Raw genomic sequence first — 25907 nt, 5'->3', positions numbered from 1 at the left:
GTTAATAATGCATTCATCTTATAGGTCGACTTTGGGCACAAAAAACGGTCCAACTCCGCCCCTTTCTCAATTTTCGAACATAAATGGAGTGTGCCTTTCTTTGGTGGTTGTCGGTGTGTCATTCTGGTCATGCGTGCCGCGACCGACGTAGCAAATACAACAAGCCACTTTAGCTAGCCAGTAATGGTGCTTTTAAGACAAATGGGAACTGAAGATTTTGTTTTTTAAAACGAGGTCAAATCATGTTGTCAGTGATATTCAGGCCGGAAAGTCGGAGCTCTAGAAAGATTCTCGACTTGGAATTCGGAGTTGGAGGACCTTTCAAAACGATTTTTCCCAGTCTGAGCTATTATTTTCCGGAGTTCCGAGTTGTCTTGAACCCACTGAAGTCGGGGATTTACGAGTTCCGAGTTGTTTTGAACGCGGCATAACTCATCCAGAATGTGTTTGGACGGAAGTTATAGAAATAGGCAAAAAATAGCACTTCTGTAGCCAAATGTCTTTTTCATAAATGTTTGTTTTTAAGCATTAAATTACCTGGTATGATGGTGCATTGATCAGTTAGTTATACAGTTTAAAGACATTATTTTTCCCGAAAGTCAACCTTTAAGATAGCTAGGTGATAAAAACACATATCATAGTTATAGTAAGTACATTGTTCCTCAATAAATAAGTTAATGCTAGTAGGCAAAGAAAAGTGCACATGTATTTATTTATTATACATACATCTTAAGTGTATGTATTATCGTACATCTTAAGTGTATCAAGCCCCAGCATGTTCAATTCACTGTAGGGGCCTTGCTGCAGCATCAGGATCATGCCTCCATCCCATGGCGTGAGAAAGGGAATCTGAGATGCAATGGGCTTTGCTGCCACCTAGTGAACAGATAGAGCTCTCCAGCTCCCTGTTGTGCTGAAATCTACAGTGAGACGTCTTGCTCCCAGACAAGTTAAACAACTTATTTGCTCGCTTTGAGGACAATACAGTGCCACTGACACAGCCGCTACCAAAGCCTGTGATGTCTCCTTCACCGCGGCCAACGTGAGTAAAACATTTAAACTTGTTAACCCTCGCAAGCCTGCCGGCCCAGACAGCATCCCTAGCTGCGTCCTCAGAGCATGCGCAGACCAGCTGGCTGGTGTGTTTACGGACATATTCAATCAATCCTTATCCCAGTCTGCTGTTCCCACATGCTTCAAGAGGGCCACCATTGTTCCTGTTCCCAAAAAAGCTAAGGTAACTGAACTAAATGACTATCGCCCGCAGCACTCACTTCTGTCATCATGAAGTGCTTTGAGAGACTAGTCAAGGATCATATCACCTCAACCCTACCTGATACCCTAGATCCACTCCAATTTGCTTACCGCCCCAATAGATCCACAGACGACGCAATCGCCATCACACTGTCCTATCCCATCTGGACAAGAGGAATACCTATGTAAGATTGCTGTTCATTGACTACAGCTCAGCATTTAACACCATAGTACCCTCCATACTCATCATTAAGCTCGAGACCTTGGGTCTCGACCCCGCCCTGTGCAACTGGGTCCTGGATTTTCTGACGGGCCGCCCCCAGATGGTGAGGGTAGGTAACATCTCCACCCGCTGGTCCTCAACCCTGGGGCCCCACAAGGGTGCATTCTCAGACCTCTCCTGTACTCCCTGTTCACCCACGACTGCGTGGCCATGCACACCTCCAACTCAATCATCAAGTTTGCAGACGACACTACAGTGGTAGGCTTGATTACCAACAATGACGAGATGGCCTACAGGGAGGAGGTGAGGGCCCACGGAGTGTGGTGTCAGAAAAATAACCTCTCACTCAACGTCAACAAAACAAAGGAGATGATCGTGGACTTCAGGAAACAGCAGAGGGTGCATCCCCCCCATCCACATCGACGGGACAGTAGTGGAAAAGGTGGAAAGTTAAGTTCTTCAGCGTACACATCACGGCCAAATTGAAATGGTCCAAACACACAGACAGAGTGGTGAAGAAGGCACAACAGCGCCTCTTTAACCTCAGGAGGCTGAAGAAATTTGTCTTGTCACCTAAAACACTCAAAAAGCTCATCAAGGACAACAACTTCCCGAGCCACTGCCTGTTCACCCCGCTATCATCCAGACGGTAAGGTCAGGACAGGTGCATCAAAGCTGGGACCGAGAGACTGAAAAACAGCTTCTATCTCAAGGCCATCGGACTGTTAAACAGCCATCACTTACAAAGAGTGGCTGCTTCCAATTTAGACTCAAATCTCTGGCAACTTCAAAACATTTAATAAAAGGTATCACTAGTCACTTTAAATAACGCCACCTTAATAATGTCTACATATCCTACATTACTCATCTCATATGTACAGTTGAAGTCGGAAGTTTACATACACCTTAGCCAAATACATTTAAACTCAGTTTCACAATTCCTGACATTTAATCCTAGTAAAAATTCCCTGTCTTAGGTCAGTTAGGATCACCACTTTATTTGAAGAATGTGAAATGTCAGAATAATAGTAGAGAGAATGATTTATTTCAGCTTTTATTTCTTTCATCACATACCCAGTGGGTCAGAAGTTTACATACACTCAATTAGTATTTGGTAGCATTGCCTTTAAATTGTTTAACTTGGGTCAAACGTTTCAGGTAGCCTTCCACAAGCTTCCCACAATAAGTTGGGTGAATTTTGGCCCATTCCTCCTGACAGAGCTGGTGTAACTGAGTCAGGTTTGCAGGCCTCCTTGCTCACACACACTTTTTCAGTTCTGCCCACAAATTTTCTAAAGGATTGAGGTCAGGGCTTTGTGATGGCCACTCCAATACCTTGACTTTGTTGTCCTTAAGCCATTTTGCCACAACTTTGGAAGTATGCTTGGGGTCATTGTCCATTTGGAAGACCCATTTGCGAAAAAGCTTTAACTTCCTGACTGATGACTTGAGATTTTGCTTCAATATATCCACATAATTTTCTTGCCTCATGATGCCATCTATTTTGTGAAGTGCACCAGTCCCTCCTGCAGCAAAGCACCCCCACAACATGATGCTGCCACCCCCGTGCTTCACGGTTGGGATGGTGTTCTTCGGCTTGCAAGCATCCCCTTTTTTCCTCCAAACATAACAATGGTCATTATGGCCAAACAGTTCTATTTTTGTTTCATCAGACCAGAGGACATTTCTCCAAAAAGTACGATCTTTGTCCCCATGTGCGGTTGCATACCGTAGTCTGGCTTTTTTATAGCGGTTTTGGAGCAGTGGCTTCTTCCTTACGGAGTAGCCTTTCAGGTTATGTCGATATAGGATTTGTTTTACTGTGGATATAGATAATATTGTACCTGTTTCCTCCAGCATCTTCACAAGGTCCTTTGCTGTTGTTCTGGGAATGATTTGCACTTTTCTCACCAAAGTACGTTCATCTCTTCTTGAGCGGTATGACGACTGCATGGTCCCATGGTGTTTAAACTTGCGTACTATTGTTTGTACAGATGAAAGTGGTACGTTCAGGTGTTTGGAAATTGCTCCCAAGGATGAACCAGACTTGTGGAGGTCTACAATTTTTTCTGAGGTCTTGGCTGATTTCTTTTGATTTCCCATGATGTCAAGCAAAGAGGCACTGAGTTTGAAGGTAGGCCTTGAAATACATCCACAGGTACACCTCCAATTGACTCAAATGATGTCAATTAGCCTATCAGAAGCTTCTAAAGCCATGACATAATTTTCTGGAATTTTCCAAGCTGTTTAAAGGCACAGTCAACTTAGTGTATGTAAACTTCTGACCCACTGGAATTATGATACAGTGAGTTATAAGTGAAATAATCTGTCTGTAAACAATTGTTGGAACAATTACTTGTGTCATGCACAAAGTAGATGTCCTAACGACTTGCCAAAACTATAGTTTGTTAACAAGAAATTTGTGGAGTGGTTGAAAAACGAGTTTTAATGACTCCAACCTAAGTCTATGTAAACTTCCGACTTCAACTGTAAATAGTGTATTCCTTACCATCTACTGCATCTTGCCTATGCTGCACGGCCATCGCTCATCCATATATTTATATGTACATATTCTTATTAAGCCCTTTACATTTGTGTGTATTAGGTAGTTGTTGTGAATTTGTTAGATTACTTGTTAGATATTACTGCACTGTCGGAACTAGAAGCACAAGCATTTCGCTACACTCGCATTAACATCTGCTAACCATGTGTATGTGACCAATAAAATTAGATTTGATTTACTGTACTTCAGCACTGCATCAGAGATTCTGCCAGCCAGATAGATGAGGGACTGCATGAAATCGGTCCAATTCTCAAAATCTATATCCTAAATCAGCAGCACAGTTGTGACATTCATTCAAAGCCATACGCATATTCATGGCTTTGCACAGGTGGTGGATAAACATTGGATGAATGTTGTTGCATATTTTTCATTGCTCCCAGGACAGTGCACCTGTGTTTTTCATGCTCAGAACTGACTCCAACCCTGCGGTAGAGAGATTATAAACAGACCGTACACATTGTTCAGAGCAGTCACTATACTTTATTTTAGGGGGAGAAATGGCATAAAATGTCTTCTGTACAATTTTTAACTATCACTTCCAACCAAGCCCTGAAACGGTTTTGTTAAATACTTGCAAAACAAAGGAAAAGATGTCATGTTTATTTCGATAGCAGGATGGCCATTTATGACTACGGGTGAGAAAATCGGCAGGTAACACAAACCTCAGTTACAGTGACACCAATTCTATTGTGATGACGAAAATAATGCGTCACCATAACATAGAAAATGTTAAATGAAAAACTCCATAGCTTGTCAAATCTCATATTCCCACAGCACTGTTAACTACACAAGTCTATGGTCACACCATACAATCTGCCTTCAACACTGATCAATGTTGTGGGAAAGTTGAGTTGACAGCTAGGATGTCTGTCTGATTGGTCTGAGGTAATGAATGAGCCAATTCAGGGAGTCTTTGCTAGCCTATATAATAACAATACTTTTTCCTTTGAAAGAGAAGTGAGCATTGTCTGGGCCTTGACATAAATTAATAAAACCATATTTTTTTTTTTTTTACAATACAATTACATATAAAATAAACATTAAATTCTTTTTTGGAATATTATTAACATGATAAAGATTGTTTTCTTTTTCACCTTGAGACCATAAAAACAACCTCATGCTAAAATCACTATCTAAAACAACATTCATATGTACATACTGTGCATTTCCCATCCAGTCATCTGCTGTCATAGAGGGGTTTGGCTTATGTTAAGGGGTATACTACAATGTAGGCGACATGCAATGTGTGCCTCCTTAAGAACCTGACGGTGTCATAGAAGTAGCTTGTTTGACATGAACGAAACCTAGAAACCTTCTGAGGCCGGAGGGGGAGTATCTGTTTAGGGAGATAGAGTATCTGCACAGCAGTAGTGTTCCTAAAAAGATATTGTGGAACAAAATATGGATGCAAACAGATTGGATTTGACTTTCCTCTTTAGCGTCAGTGCTAAAGATAATACAAACACAAAGTGTACAATATCAAAATGGCAGCAGTTGCAAATCTGCCTCCCCCTGTTTTTGAAGATAGCTCTTCTGTTGGTTCCCCATGTCTATACTCCTGAATCAGAGTGGCTCTGGTTAGAGAGGAATAGCAAGAGTAGCATAGATGTCAATCAGTCAGAGAATAAGAAACCCTGAGCTACACGGTGTTAGTCCTACAGATCACGTGACTGCTTTAAATCCATAACTTACATGTTGTTGCACTATTGAGTTGGCATACAGTTCTTGCCAGAGAGGATGTACTGGTTTTAAGTCAGAGAATAAACACAAACAGATGATTACATTGATTTAAATACAAAAGCTACATAGAGTGAAAGTAAGTTGGTGCCATGGCAAAAAAGCAACTGTCAGTTCCAACTTTGATTGCATACAGTTAAAACAGCAAAAGCATGGTGTTATTATATCCCTGAACGTCTCTCTTTATGTGGTAGGATATAACAAAATCTGTCTGATGGAGAGAAGCACAGAATTGAGTCACCAGTGTTTTACTACAATAAAACTACTAATAGAACATATTTCTGGTTAGAATCTGAAAGCTACAATTGGCCATTTGAATCTGTTATGTGTTGTCTACAGTAGCACGTAGCCAAAGTGGTGGACATGCTGTTAGTGATGGAGAATACAAGATTGAGGGGGAACACGTATCGATTTTTATCATGATGGCTACATTAGCAATGTAGAACACCTGACAAGATCTGAATAACCCGTCTAAATGGACATCTACCTGAAAACCACAGAAGCCGTAAAGACCTCATATATGCACCCCTCGACTAAGTTATCCAAAATAATGGCACGAGAATGAGTCAGAGCCTAAAAGCAGGGGGGGGGGGGGGGTCGTATAGTAATGTATGCTTCCTGAGACGTATTGAAATACGGTGAAAATAGTAGACTACGAACAGAAAACACCACAAACATGGCAGGGAGAATGAGCAATACAGTTACAGTGGATTGTAGACATTTGAGTTTAAAATCAAAAGGGGTTTTCAAACAACCGACACCAGCTCAAAAACAAAACACCAGCTCAAAAACAAAACAAAAAAAGGCATGCGTTTTTAATATTATGTGGACACCGCAAACCTAAAAAGGGAAGTGCTTTAAAAGAATATTTTTCCTCAAATATTTTCATATTTTCAGGGATGTTTAAAAAGTTAAAAACATTTTGGTAAAAACAACAATGCTCACAGTCACATTTGAATAGCAGGGGCAACATAGAAAATACACAAAAAAATACACAAACAGAAATGAAGAAGGCAGAAACACTTGTTTGTGAATGGCCATTTTGTTGGCATACTCCATCATTTGAAAAAGCTTCAATACCAAACATGTCATCTGAATGTCAATGTCCTGTAGTGGTTTTAGTGTTACAAAGGAAAACATACTTATTTGTAGGATGTACAACTGAGGTATACCTTGTTGAGAGACTCAAGAGGTTGATGGTTATTTGTATAGAAATGCTGTGAGGCAGGTCTGGATAAATAACCTTGATTACGCTGTTCTCTCGCTCTCTCTCTCTGTACAGCAGCGAAACACAGACATTCAGAAGCTGTTTCTTATTGGCATTACAGTAGTCATTCTGAGAAACACAAACAGCAAATGTGTTTAAAAACCAAGTCGCCCTTTTTTTTTTTATACTGAAATGAAGTTAACTGTGTGTCTCGATTCTTCTTCTCTCCTGTTCCGCCTTTTCTTAGAAAAAAAACTGAAGTCAGTCCAGGAAGTACATTTTCCTTTATTTTACAAAAAAATGGTAATATCAACCAAAAGGTCAACTTTAAAATGACTTTGTCAATTGTCAAGGTGCTGGACAAAAATATTTGTTCATTGAGGGGTCTAGATGATTGATTGTCCCCCCTCCTCACCCCCCATCATGCCCTCCCATTTTAAAGGACCTGGGCATGAGCAAGTCTTTAGGTACACATGTAGCTAAATGCAATAGGAACCAGTTTAAAACTGGATCATTCTCCATGAACCCAGGTCCACTAAATGATTTTGGCGCCACTTTGGGTATAATCCCAGAGTTAGCGACGAACGTTGGAAAGAGTCCTGACCTTCTGCTTAGGGAGGCGAGTCTCTTTGGGATCTGTTCTCCTGTTCATACGCCTAGTCATAGGCTGGATTCTTTGGGGGGGTAGTCCACGTTGGTCACCATGGTGACAACTGTGACGATCTCCTCGGGTGCGGTGACGTTGTTGAGGCGCTGCATCTGCACCATGCGCTCCTCCACGCACCCTGCCGACAGGCGCGCCTCCGCCTCGTGGTCCCAGCACTCCTCGATGGTCTCACACAGCATGGTCAGACCCTGGGAGGGACAGAACACACACACACGGTTACCCTCGGCGACACAAGGGCACAATGACACACATCGAGCGAGGCCCATGGTGCGTCATGGTGGACAGAGAGACCAGACACCATTAAGTTAACTAATCTACTGTTACAGATCCACAAGAGAGGAAACAGATGTGGTAGGAGACACTGAGAAACTGTGAGGAGGAGGCCACTCAGCAGACATTTCGGACAGAAATGGCCACTATCTTCTAGACTGGAGGGAGGGAAAAGAATCGTAGAAAGATATCATTGTACGATCAATAAGTGTCTGCGTTGGGCTCGCGTTAGGATGGTCTGCAGACAGTAGCAATTCAGACAAACCGTCTTAGCTAACCGTAGTCAAGACATAAACAGATGAGGTAAGCAGTGCCCTGGGTCATGGTAAAAATGTGCTTAACAAATCACATAATAAGTTGCATGGACTCACTCTGTGTGCAATAACAGTGTTTAACATGATTTTTGAATGACTCTCTCATCTCTGTACCCCACACAAACAATTATCTGTAAGGTTCCTCAGTCGAGCAGTGAATCTTAAACACAGATTCAACCACAAAGACCAAAGAGGTTTTTCAATTCCTCGCAAAGGGCACCTATTGGTAGATGGGTAAAAATAAAAATGCAGACACTGAATATCCCTTTGAGCATGGTGAAGTTATTACTTACACTTTGGATGGTGTATCAATACACCCAGTCACTACAAAGATACAGGTGTCCTTCCTAACTCAGTTACCGGAGGGGAAGAAAACCGCTCAGGGATTTCACCAAGAGGCCCGCAAAACACCAGTCTCAACGTCAACAGTGAAGAGGCGACTCCAGGATGCTGGCCTTCTAGGCAGAGTTGAAAAGAAAAAGCCATATCTCAGACTGGCCAATAAAAATAAAATATTAAGATGGGCAAAAGAACACAGACACTGGACAGAGGAACTCTGCCTAGAAGGCCAGCATCTCGGAGTCGCCCCTTCACTGTTGATGTTGAGACTGGTGTTTTGTGGGTACTATTTAATGAAGCTGCCAGTTGAGGACTTGTGAGGCATCTGTTTGTCAAACTAGACACTCTAATGTACTTGTCCTCTTGCTCAGTTGTGCACCGGGGCCTCCCACTCTTTCTATTCTGGTTAGAGCCAGTTTGCGTTGTTCTGTGAAGGGAGTATTACACATCGTTGTACGAGATCTTCAGGTTCTTGGCAATTTCTTGCATGGAATAGCCTTCATTTCTCAGAACAAGAATAGACAAATGAGTTTCAGGAGAAAGTTCTTTGTTTCTGGCCATTTTGAGCCTGTAATTGGACCCACAAATGCTGATGCTCCAGATATTCAACTAGTCTAAAGTTATTTTTAATCAGCACAACAGTTTTCAGCTGTGCTAACATAATTGCAAAAGGATTTTCTAATCAACTGTTTCTAGCTACAATAGTCATTTACAACATTAACAATGTCTACACTGTATTTCTGATCAATTTGATGTTATTTTAATGAACAAAAAATGTGCTTTTCTTTCAAAAACAAGGACATTTCTAAGTGACCCCAAACTTTTGAACGGTAGTGTATATTAGTGTTTTATTATTCATAAATCTTTGACAAATGTTAGAATTTTTCTTCCACTTTGACAGAGTACTGTGTAGATGGTTGACAATAAACTTCTTCTTTTTTTTTTCTTTTTTTTTTTACAATTAAATCCATTTTAATCCCACTTTGTAACACAACAAAGGGGTGTGAATACTTTCTGAAGGCACTGTCCTCCATCTCCTTACTGTTGCATGACAATGGGTTTTGGTCGTTTGTAGTTTGTGGTAGTCACGGTACTAGCCCTTCAGTCAGGTCACTATGGTTGATTGGTTAAGATACATGCTGTAATACTCACAGTGTGTTTCTGCCAGCACTCCCTGAGCGTGGGCCTCAGCTTTTTGTGAACTACAACATCCTGCATGTCCTCCAACGATGGGTGCTGGCCAATCTCCTCCTCAAACGGCAGCATGTACTCATCCACTGGGCCTGAAATAACACACAGCAGACTGTTACCTCAACACCACAGTGATCCATTCCAACAAAGAAAAAACATTCACAAAATGCAATCAATATACCAGTCATTACTTTCAGCTAATAAAATAAAATAAAACAGTGGTCTAAACACAATCAGTGATCTCTGAGTTTTTCCCCTAAGGTATTCAGAGCTGATGCTTTGTGTTGTCTAACAACTCTTAACCAGTGGAGGTCTCCCTCTGGGGCCTGGCGGTGAGTTGCTCTGACCAGGCTCTAACCCAGGGTTGACCTCCAGTGATAACCAGAGGTCATGCAGGGCACAACAACCCGGGTTAGGCCAGGTCAATACGGCTCCATGGAACCAGACAGACAGAATCCAGACAGAATTCCCTGGTTAGACACCAGGACTATGGTAGTGCAGGAAAGGACACCCCCTCCTGGAGAGATACTGTGTATGCTGGCTTCTGCTCCAGCCCTACACCTGATTTCGCTAATCAAAGTTCAGAGTAAAGCTGGAACAAAATCCTGCAGTAGGGTAGCTCTCCAGAGAGTATGCTAGGAAGACAGGAAGAGAGTTGGCCACTCCTACTCTGCGTGGGCCACACCCTACTCTGCGTGGGCCACACCCTACTCTGCGTGGGCCACACCCTACTCTGCGTGGGCCACACCCTACTCTGCGTGGGCCACACCCTACTCTGCGTGGGCCACACCCTACTCTGCGTGGGCCACACCCTACTCTGCGTGGGCCACACCCTACTCTGCGTGGGCCACTACCTACTCTGCGTGGGCCACTACCTACTCTGCGTGGGCCACTACCTACTCTGCGTGGGCCACTACCTACTCTGCGTGGGCCACTACCTACTCTGCGTGGGCCACTACCTACTCTGCGTGGGCCACTACCTACTCTGCGTGGGCCACTACCTACTCTGCGTGGGCCACTACCTACTCTGCGTGGGCCACTCCTACTCTGCGTGGGCCACTCCTACTCTATGGTCCTTCCAGGGAGTGTGTTCTTACCATCAGCAGCCTTGCAGCGTGCGGCCAGTTCCCACAGCACCAGTCCCAGGGCATACATGTCTATCCTCAGGAACGAGTCCCGCTGGAAGTTGATGGCCCCCTCCAGCACCTCAGGGGCCATGTACCTCCGGGTGCCCACCTGGAATGAACAGACGCACACACACACAGGTTAGAGGTCAGTCTCAATCGGTGGTCCTGCCTGTTTTGGACAATTTACATGCAATTGTGTCAATCTGACATCAGGGAATACAGAGTTCCGCTTGTGCTGAACAGATGAACAATCTAGATGTTTTTTTCTTCATAATATGAACGTCGAGGTATGCTGACATTTTTACAGTCATTTAGAACATCATGGAGTCTGGACTACACCTTCCACAACCATTCCTCCCATCACTCACCTGTCCATGCGTGTCCCCAGCGGATTTCCCAGCCTCAAACCTCTGGGCCAGGCCAAAGTCAGCGATGCAGGCCGTCAGGTTAGACTTTAGAAGGATATTCTTGCTCTTGATGTCCCTGTGGATCACAGCAGAACAGAAACACACCAATGAGACAACAGACAGCGTGGGAGAGGAAAGATACCCATCATTTAACAGGATGAATGTTGTATACTTTCTGGAAGCAGAAATTGATTTTTTGGGGGGGGGGTAAGTGAAAGAAGGCAGTGGATTGAAAAGAACATCGTAGAATAGGTCTTTAATGGCAGTGTAATGATAGAGGAACACAAACATAGAGATAGGTGACCAGGGAGGATGGGAGAGCAGGGAGCTGACCTGTGGGCGACGGCTGGCTTGTGTCCGTCCTTCAGACCAGGGATGTCTTCATGGAGGTAGGCCAGGCCTCGAGCCGTGGTCTGAGCTATGTGGCACAGCTCGCTCCACGACAACACGTTGGCCTTCAGATAGTCTGTCAACGATCCCTGGAAATGGAGGCAGAGGTAGACAACCAGTTAATATAACAGCACCTAGCAAATGTGGCTCACCTTGAAGTCAACATGCCACCATACCATCTGACATAATGCCAGCTGATTGTTCTACCTCTAACCACTAGAGGGCAGATATATTCAACACAGATAAAGACCATTCTAGTGTTTTCTGAACAATAGGAAGAAACAGCTCTATCTAAGATTGTCTTGTTAATAAATACTGGACCAGTGTTGCTACATAGACTTGCATTTTCACAAAGACGGTTGATGTCTTGGGATAATTTTTTTATTCTAGCATGACAACGTTGAATGAGTTGTGATTTAATTTGCTTTGTTTGTGCTGTGATCCTCTGACCAGCAGGGGGGGCTGTACCTTCTCGTGGTAGGCTGTGATCAGCCACAGCTCTATGTCCATGTTGTTACCCCTCTTCTCTGCTCCCAGGAAGTGGAGCAGGTTCTCATGCCTCATCCCGCTCAGGTTGTAGATCTCATACTCGTTCTGCCATGACTGCTTGTCCTGAGGACGCCAAACACACAGAAAACTATTCAAGATGTACAATATCAACTGAAAATGGGTTTTGGATTCCTATTAGACATGAAAACAAAAAAACAAAAAAAAAAATTATTTAAAAATAGTATAATAATGTATGTTCTGTCATGTCAGTTGGTGCTCAGTGGTCAATCAAGGCCACTGTGGGCTTAGTGATTGGCCTCTAAAGTAGGGGGCTGGTCAGCCCAGGAGGATTACCTAGGGCCTGGAGCTTTAAGACTGATGACGCTCTCTTCTCCCTTCCAAAGAAGCAGGGAAAGCCTCCACACAGCCCTCTGTCCTGCTACTAGTGGTAGTTAGTGGTTACATTACTGTACCTGAATGGGGAATATTTTGACAGCCACGTAATCGTTGAGCAACTGAGCCTTCCACACGCAGCCGAAGCGCCCCCTGGCTTTGATCTCAATTAACTGCAGTGGCTTCTGTCCCAGGATGGGGGAGGGAGGCATGGGCCCCGGGTCCTGCAGAGGAGAAGAGAGAGAAACACACATCAAACTCACTGTTTGTTACACAGAGACCAAGCATTAAATGGGACTGCAGTACATTGAAGTAGGATCCAAAATGGCTTCCATGTTGCAGGGCCAATGGTTGGGCTAGGGGGAAAAGAGAAACTTTTAACCAGCTGCTGGGCTGGGTACTATGAAGCTTTGACAGAAGGGGCTTATGGGGGCTAGGGAAGTGATGAGCATGTTAAACTTAAATCACAAACCCCTGTCTCCTCTCTGGACTACTGGATGAGGCCTGACCTACTTACCATAGAGGAGCATGGAGGGACTGACTGACTGCTGCAGCACACCTGGTCTGGAAGGATATCTATACCCGATTTACACTATAGGGCCAACCAGAACCATTCTGTTCTTTCCGGCTCGGCTTGGCCCAGTAGTGTTAAAAGGATATACAAGTCCAGGTGCTACAATAACCCCTTTGAAATAGGTGGATTGATTGTTTAACTTGAGGTAAAGCAATGGGACTAGAGTTCCTGGTCTGTAACTAGGAGTTTACATTGCCTACTCTGAGCCATTATATACAGTACCAGTCAAAAGTTTGGACACACCTACTCATTCAAATGTTTGTTCTTTATTTTTACTATTTGTACATTGTAAAATAATAGTGACGACATCATAACTATTAAATAACACATATGGAATCATGTAGTAACCAATTTTTTTTTAAACAAATCAAAAATTATTTTATAGATTCTTCAAAGTAGCCACCCTTTGCCTTGATGACAGCTTTGCACACTCTTGGCATTCTCTCAACCAGCTTCATGAGGTAGACACCTGGAATGCATTTTAATTAACAGGTGTGCCTTGTTAAAAGTTAATTTGTGGAATTTCTTTCCTCCTTAATGCGTTTGAGCCAACCAGTTGTGTTGTGACAATGTATGGGTGGTATACAGAAGATAGCCCTATTTGGTAAAAGACCAAGTCCATATTATGGCAAGAACAGTTCAAATAAGCAAAGAGAAATGGCAGTCCATCATTACTTAAGACCTGAAGGTCAGTCAATACAGAACATTTCAAGAACTTTTAAAGTTTCTTCAAGTGCAGTCGCAAGAACCATCAAGCGCTTTGATGAAACTGGCTCTCATGATGACCGCCACAGGAAAGAAAGACCCAGAGTTACCTAAGTTCATTAGAGTTACCAGCCTCAGAAATTGCAGTCCAAATAAATGCTTCACAGAGTTCAAGTAACAGACACATCTCAACATCAACTGTTCAGAGACTGTGTGTATCAGGCCTTCATGGTCGAATTGCTGCAAAGACACCACTACTAAAGGACACCAATAAGAAGAAGAGACTTGCTTGTTCCAAGAAACACGAACAATGGCCATTAGACCGGCGGAAATCTGCCATTTGGTCTGTTGAGACCAAATTTGAGATTTTTGGTTCCAACCACCGTGTCTTTGTGAGACGCAGAGTTGGTGAACAGATGATCTCTGCATATGTGTGGTTCCCACCGTGAAGCATGGAGGAGGAGGTGTGATGCTGCTTTGCTGGTGACATGATTTATTTGTTTACGATTTATTTAGAATTCAAGGCACACTTAACCAGCATGGCTAGCACAGCATTCTGCAGTGATACGCCATCCCATCTGGTTTTCACTTCGTGTGACTATCATTTGTTTTCAACTGGACAATAAGCCAACACACCTTCAGGCTGTGTAAGGGCTATTTGACCAAGTTAGGAGAGTGATGGAGTGCTGCATCAGATGACCTGGCCTCTACAATCACCCGACCTCAACCCAATTGAGATAGTTAGTTGGACCGCAGAGTGAAGGAAAAGCAGCCAACAAGTGCTCAGCATATGTGGGAACTCCTTCAAGACTGTATGAAAAGCATTCAGGGTGAAGCACGTTGAGAGAATGCCTAGAGTGTGCAAAGCTGTCATCAAGGCAAAGGGTGGCTACTTTGAAGAATCTCAAATCTAAAATATATTGTGATTTGTTTAAAACTTTTTTGGTTACTACATGATTCCCTTTTTGTGTTATTTAATAGTTATGATGTCGTCACTATTATTCTACAATGTAGAAAATAGTAAAAATAAAGAAAAACCCTTGAATGAGTAGGTGTGTCCAAACTTTTGATTGGTACTGTAGGTACGGCTCTGATCTGCACTGGAGCCATGTAAAGGCATATGCTCTGCTCTAACTATAGATCATGTTTTATGGGCACATCCATCATGTCCATCATAGCTCCAGACAGTAATAAAAACAGACCTTTGCCTCGATACCATCAAGGAAGAGAACTACAAAGGAAGGATGATGATGATGATGATGACAGACTGATTAAGAGGTGTTCTGGTCGCCGTGCTGACGGAGCATGGCCATTCTGTGTCTACAGACTGTTACAGGTCTATACAGATGTCGGATCTTCATTTAAACCAATTTGCTACGGCAGGAAAATATTTCTGCAGCAACAGGGAATGTGAATTATTATTTGGATTATAATTCATGGACATTTTTGTAGGGGTTGATACATTTTTCTTTACGACAAATCAAGTCTGAAATTTCAAAAGCGGAAATTACAAACTTTTGAAGCGTTTTTAAAACTCAAATACACTACAAGTTTGCGTTTCCTGGCTGCTTGCCTGCTTCAATGAGGGCCACTATTGGTCCTCTAATGGTTTAGTTGAATAGCAGGGAAGGTAGCCTCTAATGTCAGAAAATGTTTATCTTTCCCCATAGGTTGTACACATAATGGCCTGCATGCGTACAGCCACAACAGGAAGGGAAGAAAGAATAGACTGATTAATGACGGCAAAGGAGGAACAGGAAGGAGGGAGTGGGAATGAGTGAAGAGGGAAACCAAGTGAAAGAGGGCAGCATATAGGGCAGGATATATAGCCTGGGCCTAAAGCCTGCAGTCCAGACCTAACCGCAGCCACACCCTGCACCTCTAGCTGTCTTCACAGTGTTCAAGGTCATGTTTACGTTGCCATTCTCTCAAGTGATCAATCATAGCACAGGCACTCGTAAAAATGAAAACAATGTCATTTTTATGGTCCAGCTGTCCCTGTAGGCTAGGACCGAGCTGAGAGGCCTAACATTTATCATCTGTGTGACACATTCTTTTGTCTTCAACAGGAGAATCAATATTGATGTTTGCAAGCTACTGAGAACGGTTATCCTTGTACTGACTTAGCTATACTGCAAACCAGCAGGTGGTGGGTTGCTTCTGTTCAAAATGGTTATTATATTTAAGTAGCCTATAACTGTTGGTGTGAGTGTGTGTGTGTGGTTAGCCACCATTCTCCCACCCCACATTGATATAAGACACCATATCGATCATTTCACCATCATGTTCTTTGGCTGCATTCATAGCATGCTCAGACTCTTGCATTCCAACCAATAAGGCAACGGTCCATGCACTTCCCTCCTGCTGCTGAATCCCAAACAGGACAGTGGATTTAGCGTATATCCGTGCACATCAAAAAATGAAAATAACAGTGAGCAGTTTCAAACTCAAATAGACATGAATGGTGCATCTGAGGTGGTGGGAATCTCAAGCTTGAGGGATATGATAAATCATATTCACAAGAGATGCAGAAACTGAACAGATCGTAACCAACTGCTGAATGAGAGAGACTTCTCTTACCTCTATCATAATATGAAAGGCGTGCTAGTTAAGGAAAGAGGTGTAAAGAAAACAACATTTCCAGCATGAGAGACAAAACAAATGACAGCTGAGCTGATGACCTATGGCCAGAGGATATTTGAACACCACTCCTGACCTAGGATCAGGGGCACCATGGGTCTGTCCTGAGAGTCTTCAACGGACCTCAACAACAAGAATGGGCCATTGTTACAAAGCAACATCTGGAAGGAATAACCAGTCAACTGTGAGTTCCCCTGCTCACCTGCAGCCACGTTTTCAAGTCACGACAACATCTGACAGTCTATTAGGCTATCCTGCCCTGCCCTGCCCTGCCCTGCCCTGCTCTGCTCTGCCCTGTCCTGCTGTTCTGCTGTTCTGCTCTGCCCTGCTCTGCTCTGCCCTGTCCTGTCCTTCCCTGCTCTGCTCTGCCCTTCCCTGCTCTGCCCTGTCCTGCTCTGCCCTGTCCTTCCCTGTCCTGCTGTCCTGCTCTGCCCAGTCCTGCTGTCCTGCTCTGCCCTGTCCTTCCCTGCTCTGCTCTGCCCTGTACTTCCCTGCTCTGCCCTGTCCTGCTCTACCCTGTCCTTCCCTGCTCTGCCCTGTCCTGCTCTGCCCTGCTCTACTCTGCCATGTCCTGCCCTGCCCTGCCCTGCCCTGCTCTGCCCTGTCCTTCCCTGCTCTGCCCTGTCCTGCTCTACTCTGCTCTACCCTGTCCTGCTGTCCTGCTCTGCCCTGTCCTTCCCTGCCTGAGAAAGCTCTCTCTTTCTCCCAGCACTGTCTATGACTCTAAACCCTGTTACAAAACAATCCTATTGAATCTCCAGCCAATTCATTCCTGTTTCCACCATTCGCACACCACTGACCGATGACGCAATAGGGCGAAGGGAGTGACTAACAAAACTCCTGGGGCAAATCATAACTAGTAATGGTGTGTGTCACAATGGCAGTATGTTAAGCGTATGTGTGTGAGGAGAGGCGCTGCAGCCCGCCTGCTAACAGCAGGTTTTCAAGCACAGCTTTGTGTGTATATTATAGTGTGTTCAGCCTGAGGACACTGTAAAAATGACAAGATGACGGGAAGCATTTCAGCGTCTGCCAACAATTCCCTCAGAATTTAGCAATGGCTGTTACAGAGTGTGATTACGCTTCTGGTCCCTTCCCTCCCCTGACACACCGTCAAGCAAGTACACACTGTTTCTTCACATGCACGCATACACACACACGCAGCTAATGCTACTGTAACATGTACAATTATTTGAGTGAGTGTGTGTGAGTACAGATGTGTGTGAGTACAGATGTGTGTGAGTACAGATGTGTGTGAGTACAGATGTGTGTGAGTACAGATGTCTGTGAGTACAGATGTCTGTGAGTACAGATGTCTGTGAAAGCCAGAGCCTGCAGAAGAAAGCAAGCCCATGAGAATGTCAGAGAGTCCAGAATGTAGTAGAAACAAGAGTAGAAAATGAAATCCCAGGCAGCGGTAACACCTGTGCCTGTGAAATAAAGCTGACCAAGGACTTAGAAGGACCCAGGTGACAGTAAGCAGAGTACGCCAAGACAGGTGCACTTTGTGTTTATTTGTCTGCCTGTCATTTCAGTGAGCCATTGGTAGTGGAGGGAAAGGAAGAGTTGTAGTAGTGAAGCTGTATGACCTGTAGGCAGTGAGGAGAGACATTAAGGATGGTTAAAAGGCTGTGTGCCCTTTGTCTCTCTGTCTCTCCCTCTCTCTCTCTGCCTCCCTCGCTCCATCTCTCCCTCTCTCTTTACCTCCCTTGCTCCCTCATTCTCTCTCTTTCCCGCCCTCCCTCCCTCTCTCTCTCTCTCTGCTGAAGGACATGCTTACTCAAAAGGTGCCTTTATAAGGCTGATGAATAATGAACTGCACCCCTCCCCCTATATCCTCTTCTCCTCTCCACTCCACTCCTCCTCTTCTATTCTCCTCTCTCCTTCCCTTCTCTCCCCTTCTCCTCTCCTCCCCCCCTTTCCCCTCCTCTCTCCCGTCTTCTCCTCCCCCTCTCCCGTCTTCTCCTCTCCCCGTGTGATAAATGGTAATATATGGTAAGGAATACCTAGGATAGGATAAAGTAATCCTTCTCACCCCCCCCCCCCCTTAAAAGATTTAGATGCACTATTGTAAAGTGGCTGTTCCACTGGATGTCATAAGGTGAATGCACCAATTTGTAAGTCGCTCTGGATAAGAGCGTCTGCTAAATGACTTAAATGTAAATGTAAATGTACCACAGTGTAAATGCATACCTTGACTTGTTTGGGAAGAATGGGTAGAATGAAAAGCACTTAATGTGCAGTAGCATATATATATATATATATATATATATACTAGCATGACTCTGGAAAGTCTTGATATATATCAGGCAGCTGGCTGTAGATGGTCCAGCAGATAACAGCAGCTTCTTGGAGATCAGGTGTCGGCAATAGTGATGGGGGGAAAAAATGTATAGATTTCCATTTCGGGCTATATTATTTTTGACTATATATCGTATCATTTCGACAATGTCGCAATATAATTTTTGCGCTAGCTGGCTGTACCTGCACCCAAACTCCAGGATTTTTCCTTCATAGCTTGTTCTCCATCTTCTTTTTAAATAGGGAGCAAATTAGTTTTCAGCACTTTTATTTCCATGAGTGATCAAGACTCATTTTCTCATGACTCTTTCTTGTCCCTCTGCAGCAGACGCATGGTGAGCAATATGTTTGGAACATCGAAACGCAATAAAATCCCAGTATCGAATCGCAATAGATATAGAACGCTTATAATCACAATACATATCTAATCGGCACCTAAGTATCGTGATAATATTGTATTGGGAGGTCCCTGGCAATTCCCAGCCCTAGTCAGCAAAAGGCGGCCTGCAAGTGATTTTGTTTGGCTTTGTTTTATGACTTTGTTTTACCAAAGTCGGTTTTGGTAAAAATACCAAATCACCTGGAATTCATCCAAAAATGTGATTCATTTAGGAAATCTGTATTCCCACGAATAAAAAAAATGTAATCAAGGTATGAAATTATTGTCATTTTCAAATACAATCTCTTTTTGAGCTTAGTTGTGGTCAATTTGCAGTGTACAAAATATTATAATTATGTTCTGGCCCCCCAACCATCTGCTCCGACAAAAATCGTTCCGGGGCTGAATCTAGTTGCCTAGCCCTGCTGTAGATGGTCCAGTAGATAACAGCAGATGAAGACACTGCTGCAACATGGGGGTGGCTAGGCAGCATTAACACTAGAACCACTAAAGCAGTCATTTTCACTGCTCATTATTTTATTTCTCTGACATTTTTTAAGTCATGCCCCCCTCCATCCTTGACTTTTCTTAAAAACGTCTATATAACACACTGTCGTTGTCCGAATCTTAATATCACAAACAGAACTGGAGTTATAACTAGTTTAAGGATGGCATGTCATTTAAATGGTTTCCCCTGTTGCCTCTCGTTCTCTCGACAGTAAGGCCTGCTCCTCTCCTTCTTCAGACAGTAGGGCCTGCTCCTCTCCTTCTTCAGACAGTAGGGCCTGCTCCTCTCCTTCTTCAGACAGTAGGGCCTGCTCCTCTCCTTCTCCAGACAGTAAAGCCTGCTACGCTCCTTCTCCCTACAGTTGGGCCTGCTCCTCTCCTTCTTCAGACAGTAGGGCCTGCTCCTCTCCTTCTCCAGACAGTAAGGCCTGCTCCTTCTCCCTACAGTTGGGCCTGCTCCTCTCCTTGTTCAGACAGTAAGGCCTGCTCCTCTCCTTCTTCAGACAGTAGGGCCTGCTCCTCTCCTTCATCAGACAGTAGGGCCTGCTCCTCTCCTTCATCAGACAGTAGGGCCTGCTCCTCTCCTTCATCAGACAGTAGGGCCTGCTCCTCTCCTTCTCCAGACAGTAAGGCCTGCTATGCTCCTTCTCCCTACAGTTGGGCCTGCTCCTCTCCTTGTTCAGACAGTAAGGCCTGCTCCTCTCCTTCTTCAGACAGTAGGGCCTGCTCCTCTCCTTCATCAGACAGTAGGGCCTGCTCCTCTCCTTCATCAGACAGTAGGGCCTGCTCCTCTCCTTCATCAGACAGTAGGGCCTGCTATGCTCCTTCTCCCTACAGTAAGGCCTGCTCCTCTCCTTCTTCAGACAGTAGGGCCTGCTCCTCTCCTTCTTCAGACAGTTGGGCCTGCTCCTCTCCATCAGACAGTAGGGCCTGCTCCTCTCCTTCTTCAGACAGTAGGGCCTGCTCCTCTCCTTCATCAGACAGTAGGGCCTGCTATGCTCCTTCTCCCTACAGTAGGGCCTGCTCCTTTCCTTCTTCAGACTGTAGGGCCTGCTCCTCTCCTTCTTCAGACAGTAGGGCCTGCTCCTCTCCTTCTTCAGACAGTAGGGCCTGCTATGCTCCTTCTCCCTACAGTAGGGCCTGCTACGCTCCTTCTCCCTACAGTAGGGCCTGCTACGCTCCTTCTCCCTACAGTTGAAAGTGTAGCGCCCCAGCTGATAAACACCTCGATAATTGCCTCAAAACTGAACCGAAATAGATTTTACACATATAACAGATTCAATCATTTAAGTATGATGGGGAATGATGCATAACTATGTACAGTTTAAGTCGGAAGTTTACATACATCTTAGCAAAATACATTTAAACTCAGTTTTTCACCATTTCTCACATTTAATCCTAGTAAAAATTCCCTGTCTTAGGTCAGTTAGGATCACCACTTTATTTTAAGAATGTGAAATGTCAGAATAATATTAGAGAGAATTATTTCTTTCAGCTTTTATTTCTTTCATCACATTCCCAGTGAGTCAGAAGTTTAAATACACTCAATTAGTATTTGGTAGCATTGTCTTAAATTGTTTAACTTGGGTCAAACATTTCAGGTAGCCTTCCACAAGCTTCCCACAATAAGTTCGGTGAATTTTGGCACATTCCTCCTGACAGAGCTGGTGTAACTGAGTCAGGTTTGTAGGCCTCCTTGCTTGCACACGCTTTTTCAATTCTGCCCACAAATGTTCTATAGTTTTGAGGTCAGGGCTTTGTGATGGCCACTTCAATACCTTGACTTTGCTTGGGGTCATTGTCCATTTGGAAGACCCATTTGCGACCAAGCTTCAACTTCCTGACTGATGTCTTGAGATGCTGCTTCAATATATCCACATCATTTTCCTACCTCATGATGCCATCTATTTTGTGAAGTGCACCAGTCCCTCCTGCAGCAAAGCACCCCCACAACATGATGCTGCCACACTCGTGCTTCAAGGTTGGGATGGTGGTCTTCAACTTGCAAGACTCCCCTTTTTTCCTCCAAACATAACAATGGTCATTATGGCCAAACAGTTCTATTTTTGTTTCATCAGACCAGAGGACATTTCTCTAAAAAGTACGATCTTTGTCCCCATGTGCAGTTGCAAACTGTAGTCTAGCTTTTTTTATGGCGGTTTTGGAGCAGTGGCTTCTTCCTTGCTGAGCGGCCTTTCAGGTTATGTCGATATAGGACTTGTTTTACTGTGGATATAGATACTCTTTTGTACCTGTTTCCTCCAGCATCTTCACAAGGTCCTTTGCTGTTGTTCTGGGATTGATTTGCACTTTTCGCACCAAAGTACGTTCATCTCTAGGAGACAGAATGCATCTCCTTCCTGAGCGGTATGACGGCTGCGTGGTCCCATGGTGTTTAAATGTGCGTACTATTGATTGTACAGATGAACGTGGTACCTTCAGGCGTTTGGAAATTGCTCCCAAGGATGAACCAGACTTGTGGAGGTCTACATTTTTTTTCCTGAGGTCTTGGCTGATTTTTGATTTCCCCATGATGTCAAGCAAAGAGGCACTGAGTTTGAAGGTAGGCCTTGAAATATATCCACAGGTACACCTCCAAGTGTCTCAAATGATGTCAATTAGCCTATCAGAAGCTTCTAAAGCCATGACATAATTTCCTGGAATTTTCCAAGCTGTTTAAAGGCACAGTCAACTTAGTGTATGTAAACTTCTGACCCACTGGAATTGTGATAAAGTGAATTAGAAGTGAAATAATCTGTCTGTAAACAATTGTTGGAAAAATTACTTGTGTCATGCACATGTCCTAACCGACTTGCCAAAACTATAGTTTGTTAACAAGAAATTTGTGGAGTGGTTGAAAAACGAGTTTTAATGACTTCAACCTAAGTGTATGTAAACTTCCGACTTCAAGTCTGTAATCCCGGGTGGCGCAGTGGTCTAGGGCACTGCATCGCAGTGCTAGCTGCGCCACCAGAGTCTCTGGGTTCACGCCCAGGCTCTGTCGCAGCCGGCCGCAACCGGGAGGTCCGTGGGGCGACGCACAATTGGCATAGCGTCGTCCCAGTTAGGGAGGGTTTGGCCGGTAGGGATATCCTTGTCTCAGTATGTAAAATGTAATAAAATGTATGCACTCTACTGTAAGTCGCTCTGGATAAGAGCGTCTGCTAAATGACTAAAATGTAAATGTAAAATGTACCAATTATGAATTAAGAACAGGACGGGCCATTATATTGTATTGATACACTCTAATTCTAATCTGTAAATGGTATGTACCCTATAACACTCCACTGAATCCAAGCAGTCTACTCTGACCTACTTGGAGTAGGCTACACAGTGAGAACATGCATAGTTGTACATGCTGAATGGCTTTCAAAATCTGGGAAAATATCCACATCGGCAGCAGGTGAGCAAGTGTTGGGAATGTGGTGATGAGGCTTATGGAACCTTACATCGGCAATGGGACAAATGTCACAGTGGACAATTTCTTCACTTCATCATCATTAGCGAATAAGTTGCTTGCAAAGAAAACAAATCTGGCTAGCACCACGAACAAAGGGAATCGGGAGCTTCTCCCTCTGTGCAAAATAAGGCATCTGCACAGCCGTTGTAGTCCACAACGGTGCTGAAGAATGACAAGATGACGGGAGAACTGGAGACTATTACGCACTACAACCAAACAAAGTGTGTCAAGCAAGTGAAAGGTATGAAAGGTAGGACAAGGGATAACAGCTACGTCAACTGTTAGGACAAGGGATAACAGCTACGTCAACTGTTAGGACAAGGGATAACAGCTAAGTCAACTGTTAGGACAAGGGATAACAGCTAAGTCAACTGTTAAGACAAGGGATAATAGCTACGTCAACTGTTAGAACAAGGGATAACAGCTAAGTCAACTGTTAAGACAAGGGATAACAGCTACGTCAACTGTTAGGACAAGGAATAACAGCTAGGTCAACTGTTAGGACAAGGAATAACAGCTAGGTCAACTGTTAAGACAAGGAATAACAGCTAGGTCAACTGTTAGGACAAGGAATAACAGCTAGGTCAACTGTTAGGACAAGGGATAACAGCTACGTCAACTGTTAGGACAAGGGATAACAGCTAAGTCAACTGTTAGGACAAGGGATAACAGCTAAGTCAACTGTTAAGACAAGGGATAACAGCTACGTCAACTGTTAGAACAAGGGATAACAGCTAAGTCAACTGTTAAGACAAGGGATAACAGCTACGTCAACTGTTAGGACAAGGAATAACAGCTAGGTCAACAGTTAAGACAAGGGATAACAGCTACGTCAACTGTTAGGACAAGGAATAACAGCTAGGTCAACTGTTAAGACAAGGAATAACAGCTAGGTCAACTGTTAAGACAAGGGATAACAGATAAGTCAACTGTTAGGACAAGGGATAACAGCTAAGTCAACTGTTAGGACAAGTGATAACAGCTAAGTCAACTGTTAGGACAAGGGATAACAGCTAAGTCAACTGTTAAGACAAGGGATAACAGCTAAGTCAACTGTTAAGACAAGGGATAACAGCTAAGTCAACTGTTAAGACAAGGGATAACAGCTAAGTCAACTGTCAGGACAAGGGATAACAGCTAAGTCAACTGTTAAGACAAGGAATAACAGCTAATTGGAATCCAACTGATGCCATTGCGTGAAGACGCAATACACAAACACGAGCTGAAAATAATTGACTATTTTTGACTGCTATCCTATCGACATATTCATTACAATGCCATTATTGCTTTTGTGCCGAATGTCACTATTTATCAAGGCCACTTGGTGCTTATAATGATGTTTAGGCTGCTGATGTTTTCATAATGCGTCTTGGTGTTTGGGGTTATTTAAAAGAAATAATAAGACTTTTTTTTATATAGCTTTTACCGTACTCTAACACATATGCTTTCTGTCTCATAGTTGCAACAAAAGGTATTCCATAAATCAAATGTATTGAACACTTGAGTTTGTGTTTTTTATGCGTTTTTGTTTTTAAATATAGCCTTGTAACATAAACGAATGAAAATGATATTGTAATATTATAAAAATAAAAAAGTATTCTAAAATTACCCAAGACCTTCATAAACACAACCAAATGATTATTTTTGCGATAGTATATATGAAATGTATTCATTACACTGTTAGAATGTTGCAGTCAGAATGACAACTAATCAGCTTGAAGGGGGTTCCGTAGAGGCCCAGTGGTTCTAGTGTTAATGAAAATATGGCTTGTTATTGATCAAACTCAGGCATGTCTCATTGACCTGCGTGCAGAAAGCATTTTTATAGCCATAAGGGAAGGGGGAAGAGCAGAGGGAGAAAGCGAGGGAGCAGAGAGAGCGAGAGCATGCATTACTTATCCACCCTCCCCCTCTCCTCTCCGAACGAGCAAATGCTTTCCTGTGCTCAGTGTTTTGTGGTGCGGGCGATGACAAGTGGGCGAGAACCACACACACACACACACACTTAATTGCCTTTTTCAATCCGCCTCTCATGATTATCAAGCACTGTACTTGCATAGGACGCCCATACTGAGAAAGGACCACTCATCCTAGCTAGCCCTAACCAGCCTTCCTTCTGTCTCTAACAGACCCTGTTACACCGATTCTGAGCCAGGTTCATGTACAGCATGTCGATCGGTCTTCTAACTATTATAACACTAATGCAGGAGTGGACATTGGTTCTAAAATCAGCACTGATGCTCTTATGTCAGAGAAGTGGGTCTCATTGTGAAGAGAGGTCGAGCGCCCTTTGGTTCAGGAGCCTCAAAAGGGGTCGACGTGACCTCTGAACTTATAGATAATCCACACCAAACCACTTACTTCTATGATTAACAGTGGTAAACAGTGTTAAATAACACTAATATGTGAAAACAATATTTTGGGTGAACAACTATTTCATTTTGTCATTATAACAAGGTTGGTAACAACATGTGGAAATGTAATGCAGCTCAAGTCGACTACAAAACCCACAATACAAAGCTCTCTCTCTGTGCTGGCTGACTAGCTGGCTAGCTAGCAAACGTAGCAACGCGCAATAATACCAAAGTCAATATCAGTATGTAAAGTAGCTAGCTAGCTGTAAAAGCACCTAAACAAACGGCACTATTAATATAGGAGCCTCTCATCGAGTTCAACTTGCAGTTCGTCTCGAGTGCAGAGTACGTTGCTATAGCAACACTGGCCCTGTCCCACATTTCCCACAGACACACAGGGCACATTGCGAGATAAT

The 25907-nt window shown here is 43.7% G+C and overlaps 1 protein-coding gene across 2 annotated transcripts in view; it reads right to left on the bottom strand.

Annotated features, from left to right (window-relative positions):
* Positions 1-4497: 4497 nt before the first annotated feature.
* LOC139539015 (activin receptor type-2A-like) overlaps positions 4498-25907 on the bottom strand; it is a 56665-nt gene continuing 35255 nt past the window's right edge. For both annotated transcript variants that reach the window (XM_071341685.1, XM_071341686.1), the window contains 7 exons: positions 12652-12795; positions 12158-12301; positions 11633-11778; positions 11261-11375; positions 10863-11001; positions 9727-9857; positions 4498-7839 (listed from right to left, as the gene is read on the bottom strand). In XM_071341685.1, coding sequence (XP_071197786.1) covers positions 7645-7839; positions 9727-9857; positions 10863-11001; positions 11261-11375; positions 11633-11778; positions 12158-12301; positions 12652-12795 — 1014 coding nt within the window. In that variant the 3' untranslated portion in view covers positions 4498-7644. The remainder of the gene's footprint in view (positions 7840-9726; positions 9858-10862; positions 11002-11260; positions 11376-11632; positions 11779-12157; positions 12302-12651; positions 12796-25907) is intronic.

The sequence above is a fragment of the Salvelinus alpinus genome, chromosome 14 (genome assembly GCF_045679555.1).
Source record: "Salvelinus alpinus chromosome 14, SLU_Salpinus.1, whole genome shotgun sequence".
Classification (NCBI taxonomy): domain Eukaryota; kingdom Metazoa; phylum Chordata; class Actinopteri; order Salmoniformes; family Salmonidae; genus Salvelinus; species Salvelinus alpinus.
Note: the sequence above shows the minus strand (reverse complement) of the source record. Positions and strands in the feature narration are given on the sequence as shown.